At 46.0% G+C, this 17,482-nt stretch overlaps 4 protein-coding genes across 5 annotated transcripts; 2 read left to right on the forward strand and 2 right to left on the reverse strand.

Annotated features, from left to right (window-relative positions):
* Positions 1-1,798: 1,798 nt before the first annotated feature.
* Positions 1,799-6,979, reverse strand: LOC128277312 (zinc finger protein Xfin-like). The gene is made up of 3 exons (XM_053015757.1): positions 6,443-6,979; positions 3,862-4,948; positions 1,799-2,772 (listed from the first exon to the last, which is right to left on the reverse strand). Exons 1-3 carry the CDS (start codon positions 6,977-6,979, stop codon positions 1,886-1,888), a joined length of 2,511 nt encoding a protein of 836 aa, XP_052871717.1. The 3' UTR covers positions 1,799-1,885.
* Positions 6,980-10,275: 3,296 nt separating this feature from the next.
* Positions 10,276-11,407, reverse strand: LOC128268223 (2-methoxy-6-polyprenyl-1,4-benzoquinol methylase, mitochondrial). The gene is made up of 4 exons (XM_053005258.1): positions 10,956-11,407; positions 10,749-10,881; positions 10,596-10,684; positions 10,276-10,527 (listed from the first exon to the last, which is right to left on the reverse strand). Exons 1-4 carry the CDS (start codon positions 11,402-11,404, stop codon positions 10,314-10,316), a joined length of 885 nt encoding a protein of 294 aa, XP_052861218.1. The 5' UTR covers positions 11,405-11,407; the 3' UTR covers positions 10,276-10,313.
* Positions 11,408-12,405: 998 nt separating this feature from the next.
* LOC128268225 (uncharacterized) lies at positions 12,406-16,980 on the forward strand. 2 transcript variants are annotated; one of them, XM_053005260.1, is made up of 4 exons: positions 12,406-12,695; positions 14,105-14,360; positions 14,453-14,474; positions 15,956-16,980. In XM_053005260.1, exons 2-4 carry the CDS (start codon positions 14,187-14,189, stop codon positions 16,120-16,122), a joined length of 363 nt encoding a protein of 120 aa, XP_052861220.1. In that variant the 5' UTR covers positions 12,406-12,695; positions 14,105-14,186; the 3' UTR covers positions 16,123-16,980. The 2 variants fall into 2 exon arrangements, with proteins under 2 accessions (XP_052861220.1, XP_052861223.1); XM_053005263.1 differs by having other exon boundaries at positions 12,406-12,575.
* Positions 14,742-15,878, forward strand: LOC128268224 (general odorant-binding protein lush-like). Its single transcript, XM_053005259.1, has 5 exons — positions 14,742-14,861; positions 14,936-15,011; positions 15,112-15,206; positions 15,306-15,420; positions 15,486-15,878. The coding sequence occupies exons 1-5, from the start codon at positions 14,787-14,789 to the stop codon at positions 15,572-15,574; spliced, it is 450 nt and encodes a 149-aa protein (XP_052861219.1). The 5' UTR covers positions 14,742-14,786; the 3' UTR covers positions 15,575-15,878.
* Positions 16,981-17,482: the final 502 nt, after the last annotated feature.

Genomic DNA, 17,482 nt, shown 5'->3' on the forward strand with positions numbered 1-17,482 from the left:
GCACAGCACACCTGTGGATGAGGAGTTCAGGCACGAAACGCACCGGGATTCCGGCCCGATTTATGGCTTCCTAATGGCGGTGACATCCGGTCGGTCGGCTTTGTGGCATTTGCTGTGCTGTGTGTGGACCGGCTGTTCCCCGGGAACGGCGTGCCACAGTGGCATTCTTTTGTCGATTCAAATTCGAAACTGTTTCACTGCGTGTCTCGGCACGCCAAAGCCACGGGAAGGAATGTTTACGACCGGTAGCTGAATTCCTGTTCTCGATTGGTTTCACCATGGCAACCGTGACGGGGCGATGACGATTTCCAACTTATCAGTCGCTTTTGCATCGCATCCTTTGCTGCTCACCCATCCTGGTCACAGCATCTGCATCGCAGTAACAACACGGTTGACGCTGCTACACTCTAGTCTTTAATTTTGATTAAATTTCTTTTCTGGATGGAACCGGAAGCCAATGCGTGTACTCATGTCGAGCTCCGAGCCGAGCCGTCAGATCGAACCGAACACGACACCCACAACAGAGACCCGGGACACAGTTGGTCGAAAGCAAAGCAAAATATGCTGCCGGTATTGTGTCGTATCGTTAAAAACTCATAAATCCTGCCATTGTGCACCGCAGACACAAACGTCGCACGGCGCGGCCATTAAAACGTGTACTTCGTGGCGTGGCGGTGGCGCGTACATGTGTGGACGTTATTATTATTTTTCGGTTTTCACTGTACGCCCGTTTGGGGGGTGGCGCAAGGAGAATGCTTAATTTTCACTCCCCTGGACGGTACACCACGCCGTGCTGGTTGGTTTATTTTTATTCCCACAGTTCCGGTGCATTGGCACCGACACCCGGCGATGCCGGTCTTGTTGCAAGCGGTCTCTTACACACACACTCTCCCTTTCGCTGGCTCGCTCGTGCACGCGGTGCCGCGCAACTAATTAGTTGTTTCACTTTTCACCTCCAGCAAATTTATGTGCTCAAAAATAAAAACGAAAACTATTCCCGCGCGTAAGATCCCGGTGGCGGCGTGTGTCCTCGGGGTCGGCCGTTAACTACTGCAGCTAGTGAAAACAGCTGACACAACGGTGAAATGGGGCCACAGATATACGCACACGCCGGACGGATGGCGGGACAGTTAACACTTCCACGCGGCGGTCGCCGGCAAACCGACGGAAGTCAGAGCGTAGCCACACTGGTGCGCCCCCATCGGAAAGCGGGTTTTCCTCGTAAATTTCAATCGTTAACCAACCCACGCGACACACGACCACCAAACGAGGCGTTTATGGTCCGTTTTTGCACTTTTATTCCGTCTAATTACCGACTCCGAATGCAGTGCGTGCCGAGCCCGCCGTCACTATGGTCGCCGGCCGAAGGCGTGCATGTGCAGTCCGTGGGCCTTCCGGTCTCGTTAGCGGTAAAGATGCAACTGACCGTTGCCAGCGTTATGTCACGCGGGTATAGTAAACAACACTCATTTTCCGCGATCGGCGCACCGACCGCCGAAGAAACCGACGACGGGACGCCGGGTTCGGTCGGATCCAATTTCGAAAATTCACCCCGACTGGCCAACACTCAGCCGAAGTTCGGGAACTCTCGACGTTGAACTCATTTCACTCATTTTCTTTACGCAGTGCCAAAACCGCGTCAGTTGCAGTTCATTCGAAATGAATCCTCGACGCACGGTCACGGTCACCGAGATTGGGCGGGAAACGCGATCAGAATCGGAATCTTTTTATCTCAATTCAAATGGACACCAAACAAACGCGATCAAAATAGAGCGTATTTATTGAACCGTTGGTTAAAATTCACAAAACTTATTACTAAATAAAAATGGCCTGAACTGAATTGTTAGCATCAAAACTGTGGAAAATAGCTTCAACTTGCTATTAACTAGTCCGAATCATATTCGTTGGACGAAGAGCTACCGTTCGATAGCCGACGTCTCTTATGGTACAGTGTGGAATCGCCTTTGCCTCGATTTTGGGCGACTCTCTTCGAAAGTTCGCCGCCACAGGCTGTGACGGTCGTTACGTTCCGTACGTCGTCCAGCCATTCGAGGACCGGTCTTGGGTAAAACATTTGTCTTTTTAAGAACATTTCACAAGTCTCTGGCTCACGGCCGAACAGCGGTAGTTGAAGGGTAGTTTTATACTCGTCCAGTGCAATGCGCTGTCGCGTATAAGCGCGCTGTATGCCCGTGTACAACTTTTCAATCGATGGCGACACGGATGTAGCCATCAGATGACGCTTGGACATAATTAAACCGTTCGAGAAAACGGCCTGAAAGTCGAGCAGCTGGTCGTAACATTTGGAGAATTCGAAATTCTGGGCCACAACCAGCCCATTTCGTGCGTGAACGGTGATGACGTGCTCGTAAAGTACCTTCAACTCACGGAACACAATCCGGCAGTGGGGACACACGAACGAAAACAGATGCTGTGCCATGTGCTCACCAAGCGATGTTTCGCTGGCGGAGTGCACATGACACAGGTGGCACATGAACCGAGCGATGTCTACCTTCTTCGGTGCATCCGGCAGGGCACCGAACGCCAAAGCCCAGCTAAGAAACTCGTCATTGAGCGGATAGTCAGGGTTGAAATCAGTATTACAGGCGGCGTGCTGCTGAGTGAAATGCTCCGAAAACTCCCTCTCATCGCCGGACCCATTGAGATAGGTACACAGGCCACACTTGAACGAGTTCCAGTAGTCAATGCACATCAACGGTTTGTTGACATGTTTGGCCCTTACGTGCTCCGCGAGCTCGCTGTACGGGCCCACTTCCGAGCAGTAGAAGCAGCGCAGCAGCGTTACCAAACGGAAAGCGCGTGGGGTTTCTTTTTCCGCTAAAAATTTCCACAACAATGGCCCACTTTTAGGTGCTCCGTCCACGAACGCGCGGCACTTGTGGGCTTTTATGGTCTCAAACGTGGCGACGTTTAGGTTGCAGTGGTAGCAGCAGAACCGGGTGCAATCACTCCACTGGTGACTGACGTCTTTCTTCAAGGCAACTCTTCGGGATATCCTACGATTTACTGATGAGCTCGGGGATGGCGCTAAGGCAACGGTGTCTCCCGATCCCTGGTGCAACATTGATTCGTGCTCTATGCCACTGTCGGCCGTGCCAACGCTCACTTCATCAGGAGCAACGTTTTGCCTCTCGGAATCGCCTAACGATGGCGCTGGTTTAGGTTCTGTCTCCGGCAGTTCTGGTTGCAGGCTTTTGGGGTCCTTCAATTCAGATGAAGATGATAAAGCTTTGCCGTTGTCAGCGTCAGGTGATTGGAATGAGGCAATCTTTTTTTGCCTCTCGGAATCGCCTAACGATGGCGCTGGTTTAGGTTCTGCTTCCAACAGTTCGGATTGCAGACTTTTGGGGTTCTTCACTTTTGATGAAGATGATAAAGCTTTGCCGCTGTCAGCGTCGGGTGATTGGAACGAGGAAATCTTGGTAACTGAATAGCCACTCAATGAAAGCAATACTGCGAGGGGAACATCATCTTGCGGCTCATCGTGCGATCCTTTCGCGTTAACCTTCCATTCGTTTTCTCCAGTAGCTGCAGTGCATTTCTCAGCGTCTTTCTTAGTGCATGGCGCAGCCGGTTCAGTGTGATTCTTCGTTTTTAAATCGTTGACACTGGTTACGATTGTTGCCGGTTGTCCATCTGACCGTGGCTCTTTTACCGGATCGGTCATCAGCACCACTTCTGGTTGCAGACTACTGGGCTTCTTCACTTTTGATGAAGATAGTAAAGCTTTACCCTTATCAGCATAGGTATCGTTAGGTGATTGATATGAGGGAATCTTGGTAACTGAATAGCCACTCGATGAAAGCAATTCTGCCAAGGGAACACCATCTTGTGGCTCACCCTGGGGTCCTTTCGCGTTGACCGTCCGTTCGTTGCATTTCTCAGCGTCTTTCTTAGCGCATGGCGGAGCCGATTCCGGATGGTCCTTCGTTTTTAAATCTTTGATACTGGTTTCAGTTGTCGGCAGCGGTCCATGTGAGCGTGGCTGACTTACCAGATTCTTTACATGGCAGTCGACCGTCATCTTCAGCCTTTGCTGCTTCGACGCATCGTCCTTTACGATCGCCACCGGTTCCGAACGGCTTCCGCCGCCAACGGTCTCTACCGGCTTATACATTTCCATCAGCAACAGTTTCTCGCCCGGATGCTCCTGTTGAAAATGGCTTACGAAGAACTTATCGTCGAAGTAGCTTTTTTCACACAAAGTACACATGTAACGTTCGCCCGGCAGTAGATGCGTCTGATAAAAGTGATCCATCATGGCCTGCCGGTACGGACTGCGCTCCCCGCACATGTTACAGGACCACGTTGTGCTTGATTCGCGTACAACGACCACCGTCCCAGCATGGACCGTTTCCAGATGTTTCGCGACTTCTGCTCGCCGGTAGTGCACGAAGGAACAGCGGGAACAACGGTACAGGCGTTCGCCATGATAGAAAAGATGTTCGAAAATTTGCTCAAAGTTTCTGGAACGGTCGAGCACCTTGCCGCAATGCGCGCAGGGGTAGACAAGATCGTTACTGTCCTCGCACCGCAGAATGTGCTTGGACAACTGAAGCTTACTGGTGCAACCTCGATACTGGCAATACCCACACGAATAAAGGTCCCCACAGTTCGGCTTCTCGATAACGTTTTGTGGCACGTCGGGCTTCGTCCGCCCGACAACGATGTTGTCGCCCAGCGGTGGCACAGTCATCGGTTGGGTGCCACCTTGTTTTGCGATGATTTGTAAAATCCTTTCCCGCTTCTCGGTCTGGCTCATACCAGACGGTAATGCCAGAAAAATGGTCGCTTCATCCCACACCTTCCGGGGATGCGTAAAGGATATTTCAATGGAGTTCACTTTGTGCTCCGTTTCCATGTGCTCCACAACGTTGCACACGTTACAGGACCGGTAGCAGCACAAGAAACACATCCATACACTCTCCTGCAGATGAGAGCAGTACGTGACGGGGTTTTTCATCGACTCACCGCATCCGCCGCACTTAATAATTGGCTTCGGCCGCGTACTGCGTAAAGGCATTCTGTAGCACAACTGAATATGATCTTTCAAGGCATCCAACGAACGAAATCGACGTCGGCAATCCTTAACTCCGCACGGATACGAAAAGTTCACTCGCGCATGTACTTCTACTGCTTCGGCAAAACGATCGATCAGATCCTCGAACCCATGTAGTAGAAACTTTACGAAACGATTATTTAACACGCTGAGCACGCCGTGCGCCGGCTTTGGTGAGTTGTTGCGCTGCGCAGCTAAGTCACCGTCGTTCGTTGCTAATCCGTCGCTGGCTATCGCATAACGCGATTTGATACTCGGGACCCCGGTAGAAGTAGTTGGAGCTGAATGTTGTGTAGACTGCGTCGCAACGGAGTGAAGTGTCGGCATGGTTGGGTTCCTTTTGTTCCCGTCTTGTTGCACAGAGGGTAGGACATTTTTCGAGAAGGTTTGACTACTTGAGCAGTTTGGTGCCGCGCTCGATTTGACTACAGGTCTGTGCGGGCTGGCTGAAGAGGTGTTCGTGTTAAGCACTCCGTCCAAGCAAAAATCGGTAGCATTAGATTTTTGTGGGTATTTCGCCGAAGACGAAGACAGTGCTGAATACTGAGCGTCTGTCTTTTTCGCCGAGTTGCTCAAGGGTTCGCAATCTTTGGCTATAATTCCATTTGAACACAGCTTCACTCCTCCCTGGACTTTGGAAATTCGAAACCAGTTCGTTCCGCTAGGTGATGTGGTGGAGGCTTTCGGGCTTTTCCGCACCTCCTGCATAGGACCCGGTGAAAGTACTTCTTTTCCATCAGTGATTACTTCATTTGTTACTGGATTATTCGTCACTTCGCCGCCCATGTACTCTAATAGGTCGACGTCCGGTGTCCGAAGCCTGTCAGCAGTTGTTTTGGGATTCTAGTAGATCATGCAGTGAGTAAAAAAAATTAACATTTTATTACAAAGACGATGAGGGACATCTGAAGCATAAGACGATGAGGAAACAATCATACCGTTTGAGCAGCTCTATGTCTATGAATGCAGTACATCGGGGACGATGAATGGTTATCGCATAGATGACGATTCATCAGTTCGCTATCGTCACAAGCAAATGAGCAATAAATGCACTCGAACAAACCGATTTGGTGGGACAGCAAATGATTTGTAAACTGCTTCAGATCTCGGTTGCCGTAGTTATCATATTTACGTATCTCCTGCAAACACCCTTGGCAACGGATTGTTTGTCCGACATGTGCGGCATATATATGGTTGAAGAAGTCTTGGAACAGATCAAATCCTTTATAACATACTGTAAAACAATGGCGTAAAAGTAACTGGTTATTGGTATTGGTTGGTCTTTCTCGTTAAGGCATTAGGGTCTATGCTCTTACCTGTGCACACAAGTTCTTTGTATCGGTTTCTCAAACAAGCCCGAACTTCGGCCATCAGCTTCGGTGGCGTTGATCTAGAGGTGTTAGATTTGAGCTGTATGAGTTCCATCGTTGCTAGATGGTCGTGGTGATAGCGATGATGCAGGACTATATTATAGGCATCATAGGCCCGGAAGAAGCAAAATTTGCATTGGTAGTTGCACATCGCGTGCTCCGACTCGATGTGCTTGACCACGGCGCCTGAGAAACACGTCTTGTTACAATACGGACACAGATGATCTTCAACAAACGATTCAAACAAAGCAGATTGTCGTATGTGCTCTTTCATACATTCTCTATCATTAGTGGCAAAGCTACAGAAAGTATCCATGCATTTGTACAACATTAATAAACACTTCAGGTCAAGCATCTGGCTGCAGACTTCTTTGGTCTTGCGAAGCGGTTCGCTTGTCCATGGTTTTAACACGTTGGTCAGAAAAGCCAACGATGCAAACTCGTCGGAGGATTCTACTCGTGAAGCTAAGGGTTTTGTCGGAATATTCCGTTCTGCAGTAGTAGGCGGTGCACTTAGATTCGTGCTCATAGTAATGCATAGGAAAGATAGTTTACTGAATTAATTTTGAAAGATACTGGAAAGATGCTGAAATATTTACGAAAAATTTGGAAAGAAAGATTAACCTTTAAGAAAACCTTGAAAATAAAAATTAAAAATATTTCTAATGCCTTCCACGTCTTTTTCAGTTTTGCTTCTTCCGTATACATGTTTTATTGAATGTAAAAAAATTAATAAAAAAAAATGTAATAAAGTCGCTCCATGTCGATCAGTGTTTATCAGCTATATTATTTGGAAGATTCTTTTCTGGCGTTCCCGCAGGAACACGAGAGCAAGTTGCTGATACAATTGCACGGTTACGTCATCAGAACACAGCATTCAACAAGTTTAGACCATCTGACAATCTAATTGAGCCAATCAGCTTGCAGATTTTTCGAGCGTTGTTATATAGCGCATATACTTTCCTGTTCTAATAGCCTCTCTATTTTCTCTCACACATAACCTCAAAATTATAAATCTAACATAATCTCAATAAAGTAGTTGGCAAAATGTGCTTTAGTCAGAGTGGAAGGAAAACTTGTTTTGTTGTTATTTTTTGTTGAACTTGTTTTTTCATCGACTACCTTTGACTGTTACTTGCGAGCAATTTGCAAGAAGAATGCAGTCGGTAACGCGCGTCGTTGTCAAGCAAGTGACCATGGGTCCGAATCCCGAAACCGGCGTGACGAGGCCAATAACAAAAAACTCAACGTTACAGAAAGAAACCGACATTAACATTGTCTTTGACCTGCGCCAAGTCCGCTCGGCGGTTGTAGTCGAATAAGAAGAAGAAGACAGAACAGCGGACGAAGTCGTCCGATAGCGTCCTGGCCGACAGGGCCGAGATATTCAGTCATTGACTATCGACTGATGTACAGGCATTAATCCCGGTCCACACGTTACGACTTTTGGCTACCCGAGTTTTCTTGGCTAGCTCAGCTACAGCGAGTGATGTTCTAGTAGTTAAAGTCATTAAAAGTATTGAGATCATCGAACAAATGTGCGATTTCTGTTTATTTTCAATGTACACAAACTACAATAGTACGAAAAAGGTAAACGCTACTCACTTCTACCAAAAAAACAAAGCCAACTAACATATTCCTAGTGTACAACGGTGTAGAAATGCAGAACTACAGTGTCAGATTCAAGCTACGTTCGCCGAACAATTCTACCGGCCGAATCGCCAACGTACCTGTAATGATGCGCGTTGCAACGAATATAGAATCCTGATTCAATGATCCTAAACTTTAAGATTGGTGCGATGGTTTGTTGAGGAATTTTATCACAAAAATGCCTTAATAAGGCTCGTACAACCGAACACTTCTGTTTACTCTTACCAAATGAAACGAAATGTCAGTTTTCCATTTTTACCCTCTGGCTGCGTACGTTATGCCATCGGTTTGACGTTGTCACCGCCATTTTTATTTTTTTGATTGTGCCGTTAATTAGAGGTCACTACAACAAATTTACTGAAAAATAATATGTTTATACATTCGTCTGCATCCTCAAAACCCCTCCCTTTCGTTTACATTCATCGTTTTTCTTTGTATTCAATGGTTTGAAAGTTGTTTTACCATATTGTTCTGAGTGAGCATATGGGTTTGTAAGAGTCATTTATCATGTGGTTTTGTGCACCAATAACGTAGATAATGGTTATGGATAGTTGTCGTAAAATTGTAAGTAAACAGTTAAAGTCCTACATACGATGCAATTAATGGAAAAAGCAAGAAAAAATTGGCTCATCCGTAGATTATCTGTCTGCGCTGCAACGATTAATCGGTTTCTATGCGACAGGGGTCAGTTCTAACCATGGCAGAGCATCTACTTAACTGCAAAACTTTAAGTTGGTGCTTAATACGGCTCTGATCGTTCTAATCATAATAAATAAAAACGCGTTTCTGTCATCAATCATCGTGGCTGATTAGATGTCTTGTTGACATTTGATTTTGTTTACTTGTCTTCTTTTAGGCTTAGAGACTTCTTCTTATCCGGAAATTACAATTGGCCTGTAAGAGAAACAATGTAAACTTATGTTGCTTACGGTAATGATGTGTTTTTGTGTGCCCCTCGCTCCCTGACATGCTGGTCGCGGGTATCTAACCAAGACCAGGCGCGTGGCAACCAACAAACTCCCTTCAACCGGTGGTCGAGGAACGGACAGGGCCGCATGTAAAAGAAAGGTTTAAACATTATTATTTGATGATCGACTGTTTTGAATTGGAAATTTATCTCTATTCGCATTCTACATGTTTCACCTAACAGAATCAAAATATGAACGAAGCTTCGTGTTCAACATATATCAAATAATAACAACAACAGCGACAACAACTATTCACAGTAGCGTAGACTACAGATGAAGAAAATTCAGCAGTATTTAATGCCTAGAAAAGGTCTGAATGTTTATCTACCGAAAAGAACACCTGTATTGAAACACTTTTGCAATGGGATCATTTCTGCTACCCTCTGCAATTGATCAAAGGTGATCGCCACATTGATTGATCAACTTATACTCGAAAATCAGTAAAAGCATTACTTTCAGACTTTCTTTCATGATTACACGTATGTTTACTTACTTTTTAACCGCCAAAACACACACCGAGTGGTTCTGGCTTGTAAAAAAGACTCCGATAAACATATATCATCTATATATATAAAAATGGTTGTTTGTCTGTCTGTCTGTACCGCATTTTCTCCAAAACTACTGAACCAATCCGCGTGAAATTTTGCACAGCGTAGTTTTGTGACTCCGGATTGTGAATAGGAAAGTTTGACCCTCCCACACTCCCGGGGAGGGGGGGGCTCGCATACAAACGTAAGGTAACGTAACGTCCCATACAAACGTTTTCGAGCAAATCGAACCAAATTCGGCAGATGGGTGTTTTGCGGAAGGGGAAATGTTCTGAAGAATGTTTGAAACCCCTCCCCTCTTTACAAGGAGGGGCTCCCATGCAAAATCTGGGTTAATGTCAGCAAAGCTCTGATAATTTTCAAGCAATTTGAGCCAAACTCAGGTGGTGCGAGTTTTGACATGTATCCAACAGGAAGCCGATCGGATACGTCACCGGGAAACGGATAAGTAACGTAAGGTGGGAAGGGAAACTGAACGAATACGTCACCGGGAAGCTCGATCGTCTGAAAAGTAGGAGTAACGGGAAGCGAAAAGGGAAGCTGATCGGATACGTTACCAAGAAGTCATCTGAAACGCCTCCCAATCGAGAAATAAGGATGAAATGAGGCACAGCGACGCGCGCCGGGAACTGCTAGTATATAAATAAATTTATGGTTTTTCGCAAATCTTTTTCATGTTCAACAATTCAACTATTTCTTATATCTTAAACCCAGAATGGATTGCAACAACACCAAATGTTAAGTTCTCGTACTGAACACATTTGAAGCCAGCGTTTTGTATCATTGCTTTGAAGTCATCCTGAAGTGGAAACTTTCGTATGCTTTCGACCAAGTACTGGTACGGGTGCCACTGGTTCGCTAGTATTTGGCCCATTGGTGGAATAACTTGAAATGAATATTGGTCATACACCCTGCAATGTGAAATGTCAAAGAACGATTACAAACAGCCAGAGACTCTACAAGTTTGTAGTTACTGTACCATTTCAGTGCTTCATTATTGACGTGGCTAAATTCTAAACACATAAACCGGCCTCCCGGCTTTAAAATACGGTAAGCTTCCGCAAGAACCTGGAATGTAATATTCATTACATTTTATTCAATACATACAAAACTCAAAGAACGTTATACATACCCTATCAATGTGGGTACAATTCCTGATTCCGAAAGCAATCGTATAAGCTGTAAAAGACTCATCGGCGAATGGTAGTTGTTCAGCATCAGCGCAAACCCACTCGATCGTGTCGATAGTAGTCTGAAGGTTTAATCTGTCAATCGTAGAGAAAAGCGATATTAAACATCGGATCGATGTGAAACCTCATCTTAGGTTTTTCGCTATTACCTTTCCCATCGTTTCTGGCCTACGTCTAGCATGTTCTGATTGATATCGCAAACCGTAACATGACTAGGCGTACGATTCTCGGCCGGCAGCCTTTGCAAATACTTCATGTATCGGAACGAGATGTCGCCGGTACCGCCGGCCATATCCAGCAAGCGGTTTCCGTTGCCAACCGGTGCAAGGCGCTCCATGAAAATATCCTTCCAAACGCGATGGATTCCCATGGACATTGCATCGTTCATGAGATCGTACGAAGCCGCAACCTCTTCGAACACCTTGTGTACTTTCTTCCATTTCTCGCTCTCTTTGACCGTCTCGAACCCAAAATGGGTGTCCGTTTCCGTTGATGCGGTGTCTGCGTTGGCATATTCGCTGGAGCTTGTTGATAATCGAACTAAAGGAATTAAATTATGTTTTTTGCTTAGCTGTCTTACACTACGTAACAACCACATTGCGCCGTGTTTTTGTTTGGACTACTTGTCAGAGGATAATTTGACACCGGCGATGGCTGCGTCTACTCGTTATTAAGCTGCGTACTTTATCATGTTTCATGGAGACACTTTTTTAATAAGAACATTAAATTGTTTACCATTACTGACTAATGACCAGTATTTTATGAATAATCAAGGTTGAATTTGCAATCAGCACGCACTAGAATATCGTTTGTTGCATTTTATTTGACGAGATCGGATATTTGTGTACCAGACCGGGCAGATACTTTGTAGGAGCCGCAGTCTGTATCTGTAGTAATATAAAACAGTAAAATGAACTAAAGACCGTACTCTTCAGTTGCATGCTATTCGGAACACTTTCATACCTATCAAAAGGGTACATTGACTAACCCAAACTTACCTATTACACCTGCGAAAACAATTGACTTGGGATCGAGTTTTACCACCTTCATGCTTGTCACTACTGTCGCACGCCTCTGACAACTGCCTAGGATACTATTTTAGTGCAACATTGCACGGTACCCTAGAATCCAAGTGTTTTGAACTTTGATGCCTCTCGGAGCCTCGAGCGTGTGCGCAGAAGAGTAACGCGCAACCAAAACACAAAGCTTACCACACACCCAAAACCGGAACTTCCAGGACAACAGAGTTCGCGCCCGATGTTGGACGACCTCTGAACACGCCTGAAGCGAGTCCCAAAGCTTCGGCTGCCGAGCTCCCTCTTCGGGCGTTCGTCCTTCCGCCGCCACAGGCAAAAGTTTCCAACCACTTCCAGCACGAGATTTCCGTTTCTACGCGGAGACGGAACCAGAACTCGGGAAACGCACGCGTGCGAGAGAGAGAGAGAGAGCAGGCCAACCCCATCGGAGGCCGATAGCCGATTACACGGACCGACGGCGACCGACTGGAGCGAGAGAAAATCCGTGTTCAGTAGCAATTGAGCAGCATTCGGGGGGTTGTGTTCTGTTTGGGTGATAAATGTAGCACAGTCGACCTGAAAAGCCCATCACGACCAGAGTCGGATCGTGGAGTCGCTGAAGCGCACATTTACCGCACAAATTAGTAGCAGCCTGTTAGCACATTACAATAGCACGCTGAATCTGCTGAATACTGTGGAATTTGTCTGAAAGAAAACTGCCACCGGCCATCCGGACTGTGTGCTGCAACGAAAGTGAGCCAAGTGAATTTTCATACTCCTTCCCATTGAGCTTGAGAGAGACAGGAAGGAGAGAGACCGGAAAGGAAGTTACAGGCTTGGCGCCGGGCGAATCCTTGTTCAGATTTGTTACTGGTGAGCGGTGAGAATGGAGTTGGTGTGAAATCGGATAAGGAAATTGATTTTCATAAGCGAATGAACTGAGTCCCAAAATAGCCCTGGGGCAGACCATGGCGCAGGCATTAACACCGAAACGCCTCATCTGCCCACTACGCGGGCTCATGCAAAATTGTGCGCTAACGATAGCAATAGATAAGTGGCACTACTGCTACTACCTTGGCCAGGGAAGGCACGTGAATATAGGCACAGCGCGCTGCAATAGTGTGTGCAAAAGCGGCGCAAGTGCATCCCGTACCGCCAATTTGTGGATGTTGAAGATTGCGCGAGGCGGTTGAGAAAAAAGGTAGAGCGGCAAACATTGCGGCCACCAGGCGCCAATAAAAAAGAGAGACAGAGAGAGAGTGCGAGTGGGACATTCGGATAATAGTAGCACAGTGTAGAGAGGAAAAGAGAGCGCAAATTAAATGAGCACGCACATTGTCAGGTGTTTAACGCGGGTCAGAAGCTGGGCACTGAGAGTGGAACAGCGCGCTGGAAACCAAAACAAATGCACAGCCACACGGGTGCTCGGAATGCTCGCCCGCGAGAGGGGGGCTCGCGAATGTTCACGGCAAGCCCTTTCCGAGCATTCAACAGATGTACCGCGCGCATCGCCGCGGGCACATACGCACCTGTGACTGACCGCTCTCATCTCGCGAAACCGGTCCGAGCCCGAGGCTAGAGGTGTCTTTTAGGAAAGCGACCGGGGGGTAATTTCTCTTTCCGGTCAACCTGTCCCTCACCCGACCCTTTGGTGGCTTGGTTCCTTTGAAGTTTCCTCCCCAACGCAGAGGAGGTGTAAAAATATGCTAGCGACCATGTTGCCCTGGCGAGCAGCAACCTAGGTCAAGGACGAAACGCACGGTGGCGGTGGCCTTGGCGATACGTCTCCAGAGACTTTTGCGAATAGCTGAGCAGCTGAATACTAAGCAGCTACGTGCCAGCTGCCCAGGGCCCAGAACTGTACGGTAGACGGATCCCTTTGGGTAGGTCAGAATTTTGGACACGTATGATTTAACGCGGCCTGCTGGCCGCTTAACTTGGGGATCTACTGAAATCTACTGAATAAAATATGATACATGTATGATGATGATTTAAAATGGAAGTGGAAGTGATTGAATTAAGGTACTGGGATGTGTTCAATCGGAAACGTATTTGATGAAGTGTCCGAGCCGTGCGAAATTTCGATACGTCTGCTTCACAGTGAACCGGAACCACAATGGAGCATTTACTTAATACGGAAAAACCATTGAATTTTCTCGATGGTAGAAACTTTAAGTTCATTTTTTACAATGAAAGAATCAAAATATGAAACCATTATCAACACTTTACTGATAGTCCAAATATCTGATAAGCTGTTTTTTTCTGACCGTTACTACCAACAGGCACCGATAGGCAAAGGGCCAACAAGTACCCTTCCAGTTGATCACTTGATCACAGCGTCGCGTCGGCAAATTTTAAGTCACAATGCGCGTGGAAATGAATCTGGATGTTCAGCGATGTGACGAAGACGACGACATCGACAGCAGAATAGCGGAGTTTAAGCAAGACTCGGACAAAATGCACGATCTGAATCTATTCGTCGACAGCGTGCTAAATGAGGCCCAAAAGAATGCGGAAGTGAAGCTGCAGGAAAAGCTCGTAAGTTCGGGCGTTACTACCGATCGGTGTGTTCGCACCGTGATGAATGACGTTTTGTTTCTTCTTTGCTTCAACTGTTCCCGATGCGACAGGAGCACGATCGACCGAAAAACGGTAAGTACCGTCGAGTGTGTGTGGATATCATAATTTGCGATTATAGCGGGTGAAAGCGTAAGCACAGGAAATCAGTTGCAGGCGTGCAATTAGTGCGTCTCTGCTAATTGCTACCTTACACTAGCGCTTTGTGACAACCTCCATTTTAACCACTCAATTAAACGTATTGCCGCTACCGGTGGCGGATTTTCCCGAAACCCTCTGGTCCCATCGCCTATAAATAGTGTCGTGCTGTGGCTTTGTGGAGCCCTTTTGGTGAACGCTAGGTACGCGCTAGATTGTGTCCCAGGTACTAGCGATGCATCTGATGTCATGAAGGTTTCGGTGTTGCTATCGTTTGTGGTGATATTTTGTGCTCAGAACCTGTTCCACCAGATCGATGGAGCCGTGAGTATTGTTCTGGGACGCGGCAAACCCTGTTGCGGTGTTAAATACCAAATGTTCTTCATCCTTTTACATAGATGACTTTAAAGCAACTGACCAATTCCATGGATATGATGCGTCAGGCCTGTGCGCCCAAGTTTAAACTGAACGAAGGTACTGCGAGTGGAACCAATCACTAGAGTGAAAATAGTTGCATTTCCATACACTGATGGTTTACTTTTTTCACTTTCTTGCGCCATTTGCTTCGTTAAAGCGGAACTGTACGGATTGCGCAAGTCGGTGTTTCCTGCCGACCCGGACAAAGAGCTAAAGTGCTATACCTTGTGTATAGCACAAATGGCTGGGACTGTGAGTAGCATTAAAGCGATATTGGGAGTTTTGCCATAAATGATGTCACGATCCGTTTCTATGGGTGTCTCCCACATTCGATCGACGGCGCGGGATCAGATGACCAAAAAGGGAGAGATAAGTTTCTCCAAAACGATGGCGCAAATCGAAGCTATGGTACCACCGGACATGAAACCCATGGCAAAAGAATCGTTAACCCATTGCAAAGACACGCGTACGTAAATGTAGACTGTGTGTCTTCAACGCTCCTTAACTATGACCTTTTTTTCCCGCTCACAGAAGCGTCATACAAAGATCCCTGTGACAGGACATACTTCTCCGCAAAGTGTGCCGCTGATTTCGCTCCGGATGCGTTTATGTTCCCATGAGACGTCGAGATGAATCGCTGCAACGGAACGAACAGGAAATTGATTATGGAAAAACTGGAAGCTTAAGGCCTGTAATAGTGTTAGGGAAGCGGATTTGGGGGTTGGAATTGTGAGCTTTAGTCGATGCACCTCTCAGCAACGTAAACTAAAATGTGAACGAACAGATTATCTGCGTTTTAGTGTAAACTGTAAAAATTATTGTGTGTTCAAATAAAACACGTATACCAAGGAAAAAACCTGAGGAAAAATCATAAGCTTCATAAAAGAACTGCAGACGATACAAAATTCTTCAAGACAAATGCAAACCGAATACAAATCGAATCAATAACCAAACCGGAAACCTTGTAATTGTTTTTATAATCGTACGTTCATTATTTGTAGGAAACAAATTACTCACCGGCATCAAGCAGCACCGGGTAGTTACGCGCACCAGAGGGATCGTGCTTCGACTGTTCGAAGCTATCTGCAACTGCACCAATTCCGCCACCATCCCCGGTCAGCGTCCGGCGACTGCACCAGCAAACTTGGCATCATCATCCAGGAACTAATACCGATCGGAGAGCGATCAGGAAAACAGTGTAATTGTACTGAGATGTATTGCTGTTAGTTTGTATTATTTTATGCTTCATTTTCTACACTGAAAACTATACGTATACAATTTGAATCTGAAGATTGGTAAACATTTTGTGTCAACAGTGGAGTGACTGTTAAATATTCTAATCAACAAAATAATTCGTGTATAGGACATGAAACAAAACAAGCATACCATTTACAATTGCCATATCCTTTTTGATATGGGTTGATGTGTTGCAATGAGAACCATACGGATTTGTGATGCGTACCGGCATACATGAACTGCACAGCCCACCGCCCACCTTAGCCAGACAAATCCCAAAATCACCGACGATAAACTCTGGCCTTTTGAAACGCACAAATCTATCACAAATTATCTCCGGATCAACGGTTTCACGTACAAAGCGTCTTCTACGAAGCAGGCTCACCCAATGGTCTTAAAATATTGCCCATAACCACAAAGTCGTCTAATTACTTGTCCCATTCGAAGATGCGACATTAAGTCCTCTGTCGTTGAGTGATCCCGAGATTTAGAGCAATCTCCCGGGATACATATTTTTGTAAAAAAAAACGCAACATACAATTAAAACGGGGTTTTACTTTCGCTGGACTTGTTTGGTCATAATGGGTATGACAATCAAAATTATGAGCAATACTTTTCACACTCTACCGGTCCTGTCCACACCCAGAGCAGAGAGTCAACCGGCCCAGGATCCTGAACCTGTAAAACAAATCTCACCTATTTTACCCTCATACTCTGCATACTAACTTTATTCACAGACTTTGAGGTCTTAGTAGATAAACATTCGGTTTAGTAGGACACCTTTCTGCACTATCGCAGCAATTTCATGTATGTGTAGTGAACAATAAAAACAACTGTTCAATAAAGTGTACCCGTCGTGGTGTGAATAACGTAAACTGAGTTAAGCTTTGATGTGTTGACACAACGTAAGTATCAATCGTAATTCTGGTTTCTTTGGTTACTTGGTTTTGGTGGTTACTTTGGTTAAATAGTAGAGCGTTAAAGGGTTCCAATTGATCAGCAAAAGTACTCTCCCTATTGTTCTACTATTGAAAGTGTGAAACACGTGAAATTCCGTTGAATCTCAAAATCTCGTCGAACATTTGAACAAAAAGGACAGCGGGACAGAAAACGCAAGACTTAAACACGTGGACATAAGAGAACAAAGGGACACAAGACTTAACTGTGATGCCACACGGTGCATAACAGCAGATATAACTGACTCTTATAACAATTTTGACAGTACAGCGACCATGTGTCAAAAACGTTGTGGCTCAGCAGACCCTATAACAGGGCGCACAACAGATTTGACA

This window comes from Anopheles cruzii, chromosome 2 (genome assembly GCF_943734635.1).
Source record: "Anopheles cruzii chromosome 2, idAnoCruzAS_RS32_06, whole genome shotgun sequence".
Lineage (NCBI taxonomy): Eukaryota > Metazoa > Arthropoda > Insecta > Diptera > Culicidae > Anopheles > Anopheles cruzii.